Source organism: Camelus bactrianus, chromosome 6 (assembly GCF_048773025.1).
Source record: "Camelus bactrianus isolate YW-2024 breed Bactrian camel chromosome 6, ASM4877302v1, whole genome shotgun sequence".
NCBI lineage: Eukaryota > Metazoa > Chordata > Mammalia > Artiodactyla > Camelidae > Camelus > Camelus bactrianus.
Genome location: NC_133544.1, coordinates 72,498,179 through 72,513,467, shown reverse-complemented (window position 1 = coordinate 72,513,467; position 15,289 = coordinate 72,498,179). Strand labels below are relative to the sequence as shown.

Below are 15,289 nucleotides of genomic sequence, written 5' to 3'. Positions count from 1 at the left end.
AGGTATTAAATAACCTGACCAAGGACTCACAGGGTACATGGAGCCCGGTTCTTGAACTCAGTCCCTCTGACCCCAAGCCCATGTTCCTCCTGCAAAAGAGGAGCCATTGGAACTGGATGGGAGCAAGTTTCTGGTGCAGCTCTTCATTTTATATTTGAAAAGATGGAGGCCCAGAGAGAAGAAAAGTGCCTCGCCTAAGACACACAGCTTAAAGCAGGAATGGAACCTCTGGACCCAAGCCCAGAGCTCTTTCTTTACATCTGAACAGCAGTTCAATGTCCTGACCAGGGTATGAGGCCCTGGTGGATATGGGGGGGGGGGGCAGTCATGGTAGGTCTGTCTCCTCCCCTCCCCTGCACGCCCACCAGCCCACTCTCCTCTGCTGCATGATCCCTCTTGTGAGGAGACAGTTCAGAATGCCCTTTCCAGCACCATCCTCCCCTCACAGGGCAGACCAGCCAGGCATGGGAAGACCCAGCATGCGCCTGACCCACACTAGGCTGGCCCCTCTCTCTTCTGGGTCCCTCTGTAAGAGGTCAGGCCCTAAATGCACACCAGGGGAAGGGTCACCCTTTGGCAGGCATGTCACGGGTATGGTCCGTACCCTTGCTAGTCCTCCCTGCTCTGGGAAGGCTAAGCTGGATGGCTGTTCTTCCTGAGTGCCCACTTCTTGCTGAGTGACTGGGCTTTCATTCAACAAACATGACATGAGCACCTACTGTGAGCAGGCTCTGGGAAGCACCTCAAGGCCCACAGTCCTCTGGGAAGACCAACAAGGAACATAGTGCTATCAAATCTGCAAAAGAAAGAGCACAGATGTCAGAGACTTTCAGGCCTTGGTGGTCAGGTACAGGGGGTTCAAAGAAGGCTTCCCAGAGAAGGCAACATTTCTCAACTGAGCCCTGAAGCCTGAGTGATGAGTTAGCCAGGCCAGAGTTGACAGGGAAGAGACTTTAAGGATGAGGAAATGGACTAGGTAAGACAAGGTAAAAAGGCACCCTGCAGATTGCAGGCGTGTTACAGGCTTCTGTCAGGTCTGTTCAGTATGTATCATGCCTCTCAGGGCCTCAAGTGGCCTGTGAACAGGAACTGGGTCTCCCTTCCTGTGGAAACCCCAAGGGCAGGGCCCACTCCTGTGGACAGATGACTCAGGCACCCTATACAAGCAGCTTCAGCTTTCACCGCCATGGCTCAGTGTCCTCCCAGCCAGAGCCACCCTTCTGACCTGGCATAGACATGACAGCCCCAGGAGGGGCTGCCTGGTGGGAGGCTTCGATTCCAGCAGGAGGAAGCCACAGTTGGGTACATTACTCTCCTCTTCTCTCAGGTTGTGCCCGGGAAGCCCCAGCTGCCCTCCTGTGGGGACAGGGAGCACCACCCCATGAGACAGGTGCAAACAGCCCTCCAGCTTAGCTTTCCCAGAGCAGGGAGGACTAGCAAGGGTACAGACTGTGCCCCTGACATGCCTGCCAAAGGGTGACCCTTCCCCTGGTGTGTTTTTAGGGCCTGATTTCTTACAGAGGGACCCAGGGGAGAGAGGGGCCAGCCTAGTGTGGGTCAGGCGCATGCTGGGTCTTCCCATGCCTGGCTGGTCTGCCCTCACCCCCGGTGGCTCCCAGTCCCACATTCCTGGGTTGTGCACATAAACATGTACATTGAATATTAGCCTGGGGAGGCAGGTTGGCAGGTCTCCCTTGGCCAAGAATGAGGTTTTTCATGGGGCTTTTCCTTCCAATGGGAAGCGTGACTGCGTTCAGAGGGGTGTCTCATTAAAACCGCTCCCCATAGGTCCCCTGAGTTCCTGTGGGGCCCCAGAGCTGCGCTACGTGCTGGGATACATTCAGTTCCTGCCCTGGGGGGGGGGAGCTCGGTTTAGGGGGACAGGGAGATCACGTCACTACAACGTGCGGGGCACAAAACTGAGGTAGGATGTTCTGGGCTCGAGGTGGGTCACCAGCAAGCCCGGGTCAGCAGCAGCTTCTGGAAGCACCATGCCAGCGGCTCGTTCGTTCGTTCGGGAGGATGTGACAGAGTTGGGCAAAGTTCTCGGGTAGGGAAAGCAGTAGGAGCACAGTCCCCGTGACCAGAAATAGCCTGCGGTAGGAGGAGACAGCAGGCAGGAGGCGGGATGAAGGGGCCCAGGGGCAGCGAGGCCCTGAGGGGAGAGCAGAGGCCAGGCCGCAGGGAAGTTCATCCTGAGGGCCACGAAGCGCTCTGGGAGTTTGTGAGGGAGCCCGGTCGTGGTCAGAGATGCATTTTACATTGTGTAGAAAATCAATATCCAGGAGGACACCGAACTGGGGAAGGCGGATCCGTTTGGAGGGCATGACAATCGTCTAGGGAAAGAGAACAAGTCTTAGGACGAGGGTGGTTGTACGGGACAGGGAGCCCTTAGGTCGGCAGGACAGCAGAACCTGTGAAGGTCTGAGGAAGGAGGCTGTGCCCACGGCCAACATGGGATGAGAGGGGCGCGCTCACCCCGGGCTCTACCTTCCAGGGGGCGGGGCCAGGGGAGGAGCCGAGCCCGAGGGGCGCGCCCAGGGCGGGGTCCGCGGACGACGCGGGAGGGGCCGGCACGAGTGTCCTCGGTGCTCCTTCCTGGAGAGGCCGGGCGGTGACGGAGAGCGGCGCTGTGACTGAGCTTTCGGGGTGTGTCTGCTCCCCCTCACGCCCAAGGAAATGCCCGGGGAGGGCCTGAACCGGGAAGGGCAGGCCTGGAGAGACTCTTCAAGGGGAACAGGGACGGGCAGAGGAGAGTGGCCCAGGCTGGGGACGAGACTCCAGGGACGGGGTGAGGAGGGCGGAGGACAGGGGTGGTCAGGGGCTTCGTCAGCCGCCTCTGACAGCCACCTAATAAAGCAATCCTGCCCCGTCCCGGTTTCCACAGTCACCATGTAATTTACTGTCCGAACTTGGACGCTTTTGAGAGTGAAATTAATAATTACCTCAGGACAACGGGAGTAAACCAGGCCTGTCCTGGGCACACTGGGGTGTGTGGTCAGCCTAGCTCCGATCCTGGCCCTCAGGGACACTTTGCCTGTGAAGGCTGCCTCCCCTAACCTGGCCCTGGAGCACCCTGACCCTTCTCAGAGCCAGGCCTGGGGAAAGATGGGGTCTCCCCCATTCGAGGTTCATCTCCCCACCCCCTCTGCTTCTCTGCCATCATGGTCCTCAGGGGAACTACAGTGGTCCTTCGTGGGGCTAGTGGGGGGCAACCTGGAGAACCCCTAAGACCCTGTCAGCCCTAGAAGAGTGCAGGGCGGCCAGAGTGGTGTTCGCATAAGTCCCCTGTACTGTCCATGCCCTCTTTCAGCAAAACCCAGGGATCCCCAGTCTCCTCCCTCCAGCTTGTCCCTGTTTTCAACCAGCTGCCAGGAAGTTTCCTCACGTTCCCTGCTCCTGTTTTTAGTTCAGCCCTCCCCAGCACCTGCCCCCATCTTGCGGCCTTCCTACTATGTTTCCCCTGCCGTAAGCACAAGCCTCCTTAAAACTAGACCTGAACACAACACTTGTCTGCTCAACAAGCAGACAAAACAAAAAGAACAAAAACAAAGACCTTTCTGTGGGAGGCAAAACACATGAAAAAAACAAAAACATCACCACAGAACTCAACTTCCCTACGAGATAAAGTCTAACATTTCCTCCAAGAACGGGCTCCAAAGTAGCTTTCAGCTTCATCCCCAACACCCCAAGGCTTCCTCCACACAGCCACTTGCCAAGCACTGTGTACCTCCCTCCTTTGCTGACGCCATCCCCACACACCTGGAGTGCCTCCTCCACCTGCTGGATTCCTGTGGCTTCATTAAAGTCCTCCCAGGCCTGACCACCTCTGCCCCATTCATCCCCTGAGTTCCTGGAGTTGCCCCTGGCCCAGACTAGTCGTGAGGGAGAGACTGTCAGCCGGTCTCCCACAGCTGGATGTCCAGGGCCCCGCCGCATCTGTTGTAGACTCAATAAACCGCAAGTGAACTGGCTGTTCCTTCCTACTTATTTCGGGTTCTCCAGAAGGATACCCTTGAGGGATGGACAGGAGGAGGATTTCCAAGATCCCTGCTAACTCTGAAATTCCTTAAAGCTGCAGCCTGAATTTGGGCATCCACCCATCACCCTGCTTAAATCCCTCCAACTAAAAAAGAAAAGAAATCTTTTTTTTTCCCCCAATGATCCTACATCAGAAGTCTTCAAAAATGGCCCAAGGACTACTTGGAGGCCTCAAAACCCTCTCAGGAGGTCTGTGAGGTCAAAACTATTTTCATAATAATACTAAGAGGTTATTTGCCTTTTCACTCTCATTTCCTCACAAGTGTACAATGGAATTTTCCAGAACTATATATGTGAATTTGCAACAGAATGAGTGCAGAAGAAGATGAGTATCCAGTTGCTTCCATTAAAGTCAGACATTAAAAATATAAAATGCTGCTCCTTTCACTAAATTTGTTTTGGAAAACAAAATCATTTTTCTTTTAAAATATGTTAACATGGGGGAAGGAGGGTATAGCTCAGTGGTAGAACAGGTGCTTAGCAAGCACAAGGTCTTGGGTTCAAATCTCCAGCACTGCCATCAAAATAAATAAATAAAGTTAATTACCTCCCTTCCCAGCCCCCCAAAAATGTTAACATATAATGCATTTATTTTAAAATTTTAATTATTAAATGTTTTAAACTTCTCCACTTTAATTCCTAATATACTGTGTTGTCAATTACTTTATGCCACATAAATAAAAGCTCTTGCTGTCCTGAAACCCCTACACTCTTCCTATATCCTCAGTTAACCCTCTGCTTCCCTCTCCTCTTAGCAGCCAAATTTCTTTGGTTTTTTTTCTTTTTGCCTTTTTTTTTTTAATTGAAATATAGTTGGTTTACAATGTTGTGTTAGTTTCTGGTGTACAGCATAGTGGTTCAGTTATACATATATATATATATATTCCTTTTCATATTCTTTTTCATTATAAGCTATTACAAAGGTATTGAATATCATTCCCTGTGCTATACAGTAGGACCCTGTTATCTATCTGAGACATATTTCTTGAAAGCAGCCCTACCTTGTGGCTTCCCGCCACTGATCCTGAAATCACTCCCACTGAAGACCCCTTGCCATGTCACCCAGTGGACACTCCTCTGTCCTTATTTTCTTTGGCATCTCAGTAGTGAGACCCTGGCTCTCAGAACACCACACTCTTCTGGTTCTCTTCCTACCTCTCTAGCTGCTTGTTCCCAAATCTTGCTTCACTCGGCCCACTAGGGCTGGGGCCCTCGGGGTTGATTGGGCCACGTTCTCTTTTCTCTCCACTCCCAGGGCTTCAAGCACCAAATCTCTGACTCCAACCCATATTACTCTCCTGAGTCCCAGACACACACATCCAGCTGCCCCACAATCACCCCCAATGCGAACATTCATGCAGGGCAGATCTCTTTCCAACTGTCCAAGCACACCAGGAACCCTGGCCCTCTACCGTCTCCCTCACTCTCCTCATCAACCAGTCGCGCCCAGTCCTGCAAACCTCACCCCCTAAATTGCTCTCGAATCCACGTTCCTGTCCATTCCCACCACACACCTCGGCTCAGACCATCTTCACCTCCTCCGGCCGATCTTTGACCTTCCTCCTCCAATCTGACACAGTAGTCAGTGTTCCTTTTTAACCAGTCTCTTCCCTGCTCAGAATCCACAGGGGGCTCCCACCAACCCAGGAGAAATGCCACCTCCACCGCACAGCACACCAGACCAGCCAGCGGGATGTGGTCCTACCACCTGTCCAGCCTCATTTCCCCTTCCCCATGTCACTCTGGTCCAGCTGGTCTGACCTTGCCTCCCCCTCTAGTACAAGCTGTTCCTTCTGTTCACAGAGATCCCGTCTCAAGCCAAAGGTTGGCGCCATAATTCCCTCCCTCAGAAAGCCTTCCCTGACCTCCCCACAACCCCTCGAGGTTAAGAGCCCTTTCTACATTGAATGCCCTATTCTCCTTCCATTGTGACACAGTTCATGCCAAATGGTCACCATTCAGAATTCCTTGAGGAGGAAGATTTCTTCCCTGCTCTATCTCCAGAGCCTAGATCAGTGCCTGGCATATAGCAGCAGTTTAGTAAATACATGCTGAATGAATGGCTTGAAGAATGTGAGCCCATGTGCTGCCGGCAAGCAGCCTTCCCCACCCCCATTCAGAATAGAGCAGGGCTCTGCTCTGAGCACCCAGACTGGCTGTCTGGCCATGCCCTGGCACAAGAGGCCAGGAGGTGGCTGCCCAGGGCCCCTGCCACCTGCTGCCTCCTCTTGTGACCTAGCTCCCAGAAGAACCTGGCTGGACTCCACACTTTTCCCATCAACTGCCAAGACACGAGGCTGTCAACGCATGGGCAACCTCCCCAGGCACAATGGCTGCCCTACTTGGCTGGAGCTGACCCTGCTGGGGACACCCAGACCAAACCAGGACACCAGCCACAAGAGTGGCAGCAACACATACATACCACCCAGCATCCCAGTGTAAACTGAGTCTCAGAGGCTGAATACTTTTCTGGAGGTCACTGGGCCAGTGAAAGGCTGGGATGGAGCCAGGCTCTTCTGCTGCTAAAACCTCACCTGGGCCCCACACCCATTCAGCAGGTCCAGGAGTAAAGGCTGAACCCACTGAGTAGCCATTCCCAGTTGAGGAGCACAGGGCTAGGCTGAGATCTTGGGAGCTGAGCTTTGCACCTGGGGGTCAGGGTGAGGAAAGAATAGCCAGGGGCAGGCCGATGGTGAACAAGCAGCAGCCTAGAGGGCAGCCAGCAACTCATCCCATCACGGATCCTGGCAGGTCACAGTAAGAGAGAAGGCACAGCGCACATCACAGTCTCAGGAGACAAGAATGAGCACCTGGACCTCAGAAGTCAAAGGGCCATCAGGTCCTCCAGGCCTGCACTTTCAGCACTGTCTCACAAGTTGTCATCACTTTACCCTTTAAACTCCTTTAACCCACGTGGCTCCTTTAGCAAGAAGCCAGAAGTCTAGCCTCACTGTCAGGAAGAGGCAGCAACTGACCCTGCAACTGGAGGAGACTTGGTCTGAACTCTGACCCTGCTAGCCTCTTCAGGGCAGCTGGGAGATGCAGGGGACCAGGTCGGTGGCCAGGACTGCTCACAGGGCTGCCAAGTAGAGCTTCCCGGGCTGAATTCTGCATATTATGGGAGTGATGTAACCTGGTAGTCCTGCCTGCTCCGCTGCCCCCTCCCTGGCAGAGAGGGATGGAGATGAACAGGGACCCACCCTTTCCCCTCCTATGAGTCTCTCAGGGCTTTACCACCTCACCTGCCCCAACAGCTTATCTGAAAAAAGAATCACATTCCAGGACAGCACAGATAATGAAATCAGTTTATGGATAATAGTATGGGACAGACTAAGAAGTACCAAGGCCTGTAGTGATGAGCTTCCCAGACTGACAGACAGACATACAGAAGGACAGGAAAACAAGGCCAAATAGGTGACAGGCCCATGTCCAGACTCAGCTATGTCTGGGCTCCAGATCCAGCTGTGCCCTGGGGACCTGGGGGATGAGCAGGGCTGGCAGGGACCTCAGTTCTTGTAGGGCCCCCTCTCCTCACTCCCTCCTATCCCTCACCAGCAGGCTGGGACCTTTAGCAGGTGGTATTTCTGGGACTAGGAAATGGTTGGTCTGGGGTAGAGGGCAGAGGAGTGTCAAGGCTCTTGGAGGCTCCCTAGGGAGGTGGGGGCCTGGGTATCATGGGGTTAGCAGCAGCACTGGGGGGAATCTGGTCAGGCATCAGGTGCCTGGGGTGGGGCACTGCTCAGCAGGGCCCCTGTGTCCAGGGCAGGCCCCCTACCCTGCCCACCACACCAACATGGTGCAATAAATAAAGTTTCAAGTAGTAAGTCAGTGAGCGTCAGGCAGGAGAGCTGGGGGCTGGCAGACAGGCAGGGGCTTAAGAAAGGCCCCCAGCTGGCCACCGAGTCCTCTCAGTGGGCTCCAGCTGTATCAAGTATCTCTGTGCACTGGAGTGGGGACCTGGCCCCTGTGTTCATGTAGGCACTCCCTGCAGGGGCTCAGCCCCTCAGACCAGTGCCAAAGCCTGCTCGGTGGGGCAGAAGCAGGGCAACATGGTGCCTACAGCATCCACGATGGCTGCCAGGTGCTCGTCCTGTGCCTGGGGCCCACAGAGCTGCATGAAGTCTGCCAGGCGTAGCAAGTACTCCAGGTTGTGGCCGGAGAAGCCTCGGCAGGCCAGGATCTGTGTAGCAATGGCCTCCTCGGGTGCAGGGCCCAGGTAACCAGGGTTCTGTGGGGTGGCCACATAGGCCAATGCCTTGAGTGGTTGGTCAGGGTCCTCTTGGGGGTAGAAGGTGACCTCCTTGGTATCATAGCCGCCGAGCACTGCCTCCCGCACATTCAGGTACTTGAGGGCTTCGCTCACCTGCTCACCTTGCACCTGGTACGCCACACCCCAAGTGCAGCCCTAGGAGAAAACAAGGGCACCAGGGTCAGTCACACAGCTCCTTCTTTTCCCACTGCACGACTGTGTTCTATAAGGGGGGTGGACAGAAGGCTATTGAGCTCTCTAGTAGCAATACACCAAGTTTTCATTCTCCCTTTCTTAACAGGGGTTAATACAATGGTCTAGTCCAGGGAGAACAGAAATCCTTCTCAGAAAATGGTCTGAGAGCCAATGGCATCACCTGTAAGCGTGTAAGGATTGAGTTTCAGGACCCACTCTAAATTCTCTTAAATTAAAATCTCATTTAACAATATCCTCAAGTAATTTTTGTGAGAAGCATTTAGCTAGACCACCCTTCTCAACCAGAGGGGCATCTAATCTAGCCTGCAGCCAAAGACCCATGAGCTCTAACTGTCTGCACCCCTCCAGCTGGGTGCCTCTCTTGACTCAGGCACTTACCTCATGATCTTCAAGGAGGGTCACCACACGACCAGGCTAGGGAGGGAAGAAAGATTTTGGGAAAAAACAGTTAGAAATCAGCTTTGCCATCAGTAGTAGAGGAAACCCTCAACAACTCTTCTGTCCCAGGGCTCAGAGAGCCCCACTCCTCCAGGGGAGTGATGCATGGATGCAGGAGAAATAGACACACGGCAGTGGTCCAGATTGGTAATCAAAAATATTCATCAACACAGCCATCCACAGGATCACAGATTAGCCATCACACAGTGACCCACTGGGCACACAAATTTAAGCCACAAACCCTGGACTTAGGTTAACACATTTTCCCCATCAGGACATAGTCGCCATCTGTCCACATAGGCCAGGACATTCCAGCGCAACGGCTGGACGCCCACTATCCTGCCCCCACCCACCTCACTCCCCCGGGCATGGTCAGATGCTCACCATCTTGTCGCTGCCCCGATGAAAGGTGTCTCCCTGCCAGAAGCGGCGGCTGTAGCCTCGCACGAAGCCCACACGGCTATCGCTGTAGGCGAAGTCGGGCCTCCACACCAGGGAGCCGTACCCGAAAATCCACAGGGCTTGGGGGTCGCTGTCGTCCTGAGGAGGCTGCAATGGGGGTGGTGAGGAGGGCGGGGTATTATGGGCTGCGGACTCCTGCTTCATGGTGCCGGGCACAGGGACGGGCCCGGGCGGCCTCCAGGGCTGGTCTCCGGCACCTGCACGGAAGGACCCACGGACGCGCACACCTGGCCTGGCACCGCTTGGTCGCTCCAGTTGCGCGGCCTCGTCCGAGGCGCCCTTTAAACCCTCCGGCCGGGAAGCCCCACCCACCGCGGCCAGATGCCGCGGTTATTGGGGCGGGGCAAATTTCCTTTTGGCCAATCACATCCGGATATTGCTGCCTGGTTAACCGCGCCGCGTTCTGAGTGGGTAACTGCGCAGCCTGCCCCCCGCCCAGAGTGCCTGCTGATTGGTTCGACTCCACCTCTGTAGCAAACCTGGCAGGAGTGATGCAACGGAGGGGGAGGTTTCCCCAGTTCCCGCATGCAGCAAGGGCTCCTCAGATTGCGTCAGGCGGCGGGCAGTGGGCACGGATGCGGGTACCGGTCGTCTTTCCGGCAGCCCCTTCATGGTCTGGACCCTTGGGGAACCATGGCGGGCGGACCCGGGGCAGATGTCTCCTCAGCAGTCCCGCTCGCGCACCTGGCCAAGTCACTGCCATCCCAGGTCCTATGGACTCATACCAGGGCTAGTGCAGAACACGTCCAGAAGGAGCGTTCTGGGCGGTGTAAATGCCTGTCTATAGGGCTTCGCCTGGGAGCACGTACTCTGGAGAAGCTGTCAGAGGCACCTACGCATTCCACACAGATGTCTCACGCCGTTGGCCCGCGTGAGCAAATGGAGAAACTGAGTCACGGGGCTGGCAAGGGGTTCTACAGAGGCTGCAAGACTGAGTCAGACCCGGCGTCTGGAGTTTGAGGGCCTCACGTGAAGGCTACGCCCCCGGGCAGATATGGGACGCCCTAAGCCAAAATAGGCTCCAGGAAAAGCCGTTCAAGGCGCTTGGAACAGCCTCCCTCACTTTAGCAGTGGTGGCCAGACCTGCGGAGAAAAGCCATAAAGACAGGAAAGCCAGGCCAGCCCTGCCCCAAAGTGATGGGTTTAGTTCTGCCCAGACATGAGACTTTTGCAACAATGGTTGGGTTAATCTTGGGCACCAAGGTTCTAGGAGTGGAAAGCAAGGAGGGTCCAACTGAGGCCCCCAGAGGGTTGTGAGCAGCTACTGCCCTTTGCCCTTGGCTACTGGTTTCCCAACCCATGGACGGTCCTCAGGCCGCCTGGGTTTGGCCCCCTAAGCAGCCGCAAGGGACTGCCCCCTGAGGATGTCTCTGGCTGGAAAAGGGAAACAGGCAGCAGAAGGTTTATGGTGATATGAAAATTTATAATAAGAACTGCCTCCAAGGGACTGCTGATAAGGAACAGGGAGCCCTCTAGCACGGAAAAAGGGTAATATTTCTTTTCATTTGATTCTAATTAGATATTTAAACTAAAAATTATCTGCACTCTTAAAGTAATCATTCCAGTGGTGTCTAAGATATATTCCCCAGTAGGAATGTTGCATTACGGTGTGTATAGCATGAAGCTGTTCTTTTAAAACAAAACCAGTTATACATTAATATTAGTAAAAGTAATAATATGGAATAATATACTTAAACTGTTAGCAGAACCTGTCACCAGAGGAGGACTTTTGGGTTTTTAACAAGAAGCATGAATTACTTTCCCAATTGGAAAAAATTACAAACAGATAGTTGTTTCTGGTTATTCCTTTCTCTCTCTTTCCATTCCGCATATTCACTTGTTCCTCTTGTCTCTATCCTGTCCTCTTTAATTCATATGAGCACCTCCTTTACTGCTAGCTAGTTAGGGAAACTATCCCCCCTCCATCTACCACATTTAGGTAGTGGGGTGGGAGGCGTGAAACTGGCACCAACACATTGCTGGAAGTATCTAAATTGACACAAACAGCCCTTTGAAAAAGCAGCTTGGTGATACAAATCAAGAATCATAAAATGCCCCTGCCCGATGACCCAATACTTCCACTCCAGGAAATTATTCAAAATATGGGAAAAGCCATATTCCTCCAGATTTTTCAATGCACTGTTATTTATTATAGCAAAAACAAAAGAAGAAAATCTACTTAAATATACAAAAATCGCTAAATGTATAAGTAAATTAATCCACATGGTGGAGAAATATATATACACACACAGAGAAAACAACTTAAATATCCAGCAATAGATGATTAGTTACATAAATTTGATACGGACATAAAATTAAATGTGTGCAGTCATTAGAATGACTTATTGACCTGGAAACCCACCTATGGTACATTTATAATTTAATGAAAAGCAGGTTATAAAATAACCTAATATAATTTATAGTTTAATGAAAAGCAGGTTATAAAATAACCTAAGTCTTATGTGTTTATTTACATAGAAAAAAAATCTAGAAAACACATAAAAATGCTCAGTGATTACCTCTGAGTAATACAACTACTTGAAATTTGCATTTTCTTTTTTATACCAATTCAGATTGTCTGGGAGTTTAAGAGAACATAAACCACTTATGTTTAGGGAAAAAAAGTTAAAAATAAAATTTCATTAGGAAAACAATGTAGTTAAAATGCTTATGATTGCATAATAAGGCAAAAATCCAAAATAGGAACTATCACATGCACTATGATTAAAACTATTAAAACAACAAAAACAAGATGCATGAGAAAATAGATGGGGGCACCATACTCTAATGATGGGTGTATTCGGGTATTGGGATTATGGGTGATTTTTTTCTCTTCTTTGCAAGGTTAATGAAACGTAATTTTTAACAATAAAAAGTTACTTTTAAAGAGCAGCTAAGGGGCAGAGAGCTATCAGAATCACCTGGGCAACATCTTCAAGCTGCCCATTATCTGACTTCCTCCCACCCAGACCAAAGCCCCAGGTTTGAATAATACCTTTTGAGGTCATCAGCAAGCAGCTCTTGTTCAGGAAGAGTTAGGTGCTCCCTCCTCTGTGCTCCCAGGACCCCTTACCTCACTTCTGTCCCTTCCACTTCATGCTTTTAACAGAAACATTTATCGAGTGCTTGCCATTAGCTAGGTAGTTGGCTAAGTGCTCTTACATCCGTTCTAATGATAAACGTCTCCTCTGCTTCTTGAGGTAAATATCACTTCACAGATGAGAAGACTGGAACACAGGAAAGTTAGGTAACCTGCCACAGTGACACAGCAGCAAGTTGTGGAGCCTGAGGCCCAAGACAGGCAGTCCGACCCCAGAGACTCCTTGCTGGTGAGACTTTGACCTCCTACCTCCCACAAATCTGAGAGCAGGCTTCATCTTTGAAGGCCCAGGGGAACCAACACAGTGCCAGCTCATGGAAGATTCTCCACAAAGGAAGAAGTGATGCTCTTGGAAAAGGCCAGGGCACCCTGGGGTTCAGAGGAGGAGGAATCCTGCAAGTCACAAGTTCAACCTTGATCCCCTCAAAATAGGAACACTGACAAAAGTTGGCCGAGGGGTCTTGGCCAACTTCCCAGGAACATGTGTGCCTGTTCACATTCCTTGCTTATGGTTGCCAACAACATCTGTCTCCTTGCCTCCCAGTGGGACACTCCTGGGCAGTAAACCACCCACCTCAGCCAGTTCCTCCCCCACATCTGCAGCAACCACCCCCTTTCCTCCAAAATCTCCTGATGGAGGGGCCGCAGACGTCATACCACAGAGGTACCAGCTCATGAGAGGTAATGAGAGAGCATCACCTCTACCTTGCAGAGTTGCACGTGATTTGCACATGATACACACATGGTGGCTTCCTTTTTTGGACCTTTTCCAAATTAATCTTTCCCTGTTGTTCCTTCAGACAGTCACTTCTCATTTCCTTATGATCTGTTCCTTCTCACTACTCATTCCAGTTACTGCAATCAACTCCTAGTGTTAGTGGGCACCATTATCTGAAACAAGGGGAGGGTATGTTTTAGGAGCCAGGGATCATTCAAATTTATTATGCTAAATGAATTGCTTTATGAAGCTGCTAATTCCAAAGGGATGAAAAACCTTCCCAGACATGGTCTCTAAACCCAGCTTGTCTAGGTTTGAGCCTAGTTCCACCATTTACCATCTGGGTGACCCCAGGCACCCTGTCTCTGGTCCTCAGTTTTCTCAACTGTGGAACTGGGAATAATAGGATCTATCTTGTAGATTCTGATGAAACTTGAAAGAAATAACACCTTAGCCACACCTGGCATGTGTGATCACTCAATACGTGTTGCTCCTTATTGTTTTTACTCCAGGCTTCTAACTTTCCGTTTTTTCCCAGATAGAGTCATGGTTTATGGTGATATGATGATTTATAATAAGAAATGTATGTTTGGTTTTTGTCATGTCTTATTTATTTACTCATTTTTATTGAAGTATGGTTGATTTATAATGTGTTAGTTTCGGGTATACGGCAAAGTGATTGAGAGAGATATATATGTTCTTCTTTCAGATTTGTTATATCTTTTTTTAATAAACAAGAAATGTAGTAGTAAACTGTGTTCCTGAGTTCCATGATCCACTCTAGTGAAGTAATTGAACCCAACAAGAGGGTCATAGGAACCTCTGATCTACAGCCATAGAAGCACAGGTAACACCTGAACTTGCAATCGGCGTCTGAAGTGGGCGCAGTCTTGTGGGACTGAGCCCTTAATCTGTGGGCTCTGATGCTATCTCCAGGCAGATAGTGTCAGGCTTGAATTAAATTGAAGGACGCCCAGCTGGTGTTGCGGAATTGCTGGCTGTGTGGAAAACCCACAGGTCTAAGTGCACTTCATCAGAAGGAAAGTAGGGCTGGTAGGGGATTGAGAGTAGAGGAGATGACAGAAGAGTGTGTTTTCCTTCGCTCTGCCTCAGTCGGACACAGCTCAGAAGAACTGAGTGGATCAGGAAAGTGATCAGGGTAAGTATTTTTGACTTAGTGCAGGAAATCTCCAGCTGTCTTACCCTCCATTCTTACCATACAATTCACAGATTGTTCCAGCAAATAGGATGTTAAAGGAATGTTTTTTAAAGGCAGAATGGGTGATAGGTTGCCTCAAGTTCACCATTAATAGAATAGTTCCTTGAGCAAAGAGAGAGATTTTCCATATATGCTTGGGGGAGGGGTGCTAAAATTAATTAATAAAATATGTAACCCACAATCTGTGAGGGGCTACACCTCTTGCAGACCTGAGAGATAAGTATGTCCTCGTGTCCTTGGCTGACTTGCAAGAAGGACATGTGTCCCACCAGCTCTCTGGCTAAAGGATAGGAAGGAGTAGCTGAATCCCGCAATACAGTCTACCTCAGGAGAGGGAGAGAAGAGAAGACAGCTGCTTTGCTGGTGATGCTAACTGAATCCAGAGCCAAGGTGGGAGGGCTACTTGGTCCCCTGCCCACAAAAGCAGGGACTGCAGGGATTTAGTCATGTCCTGGCAGAGAGGTGCATAGATGGTGGGAAAACCTGGCTCCCTACCCATTTCTAGCTGCCAAGGAGGGAGGAAGACACAGTTGACAGGGCACCCAGGGGAGCCAGTGTTCCAGGTATTCAGCCCTCAGCCCTAGTATCCCTGGGAGGGGAGGCGCTGGGCCAGGGCTCCAACGGACAGGTGGGATGATCGGGCCTCTCTCCCAATTCCAAGGAGAGAGAAAGGTGTAGTTTGCGGCGGCAGGAAGTGACTGGCTCAGGGCTGAAGAGAGCTGCAGTGGGAGCACTTCTGTGGAGCAAAAGGGCTGCACAGAGGGGAGATCCATGGGGTCAGAGTCAAAAGTCAGACCCCATAGAAATGCTGAGGTGTGGTAGGACCTGGCTTTAGAAGAGAATTCT

General features: G+C 51.3%; 1 protein-coding gene across 1 annotated transcript; it reads right to left on the bottom strand.

Moving 5' to 3' along the window:
• Window positions 1–7,332: 7,332 nt before the first annotated feature.
• CHAC1 (ChaC glutathione specific gamma-glutamylcyclotransferase 1) lies at window positions 7,333–9,687 on the bottom strand. Its single transcript, XM_010965161.3, has 3 exons — window positions 9,329–9,687; window positions 8,885–8,920; window positions 7,333–8,446 (listed from the first exon to the last, which is right to left on the bottom strand). The coding sequence occupies exons 1-3, from the start codon at window positions 9,548–9,550 to the stop codon at window positions 8,045–8,047; spliced, it is 660 nt and encodes a 219-aa protein (XP_010963463.1). The 5' UTR covers window positions 9,551–9,687; the 3' UTR covers window positions 7,333–8,044.
• Window positions 9,688–15,289: the final 5,602 nt, after the last annotated feature.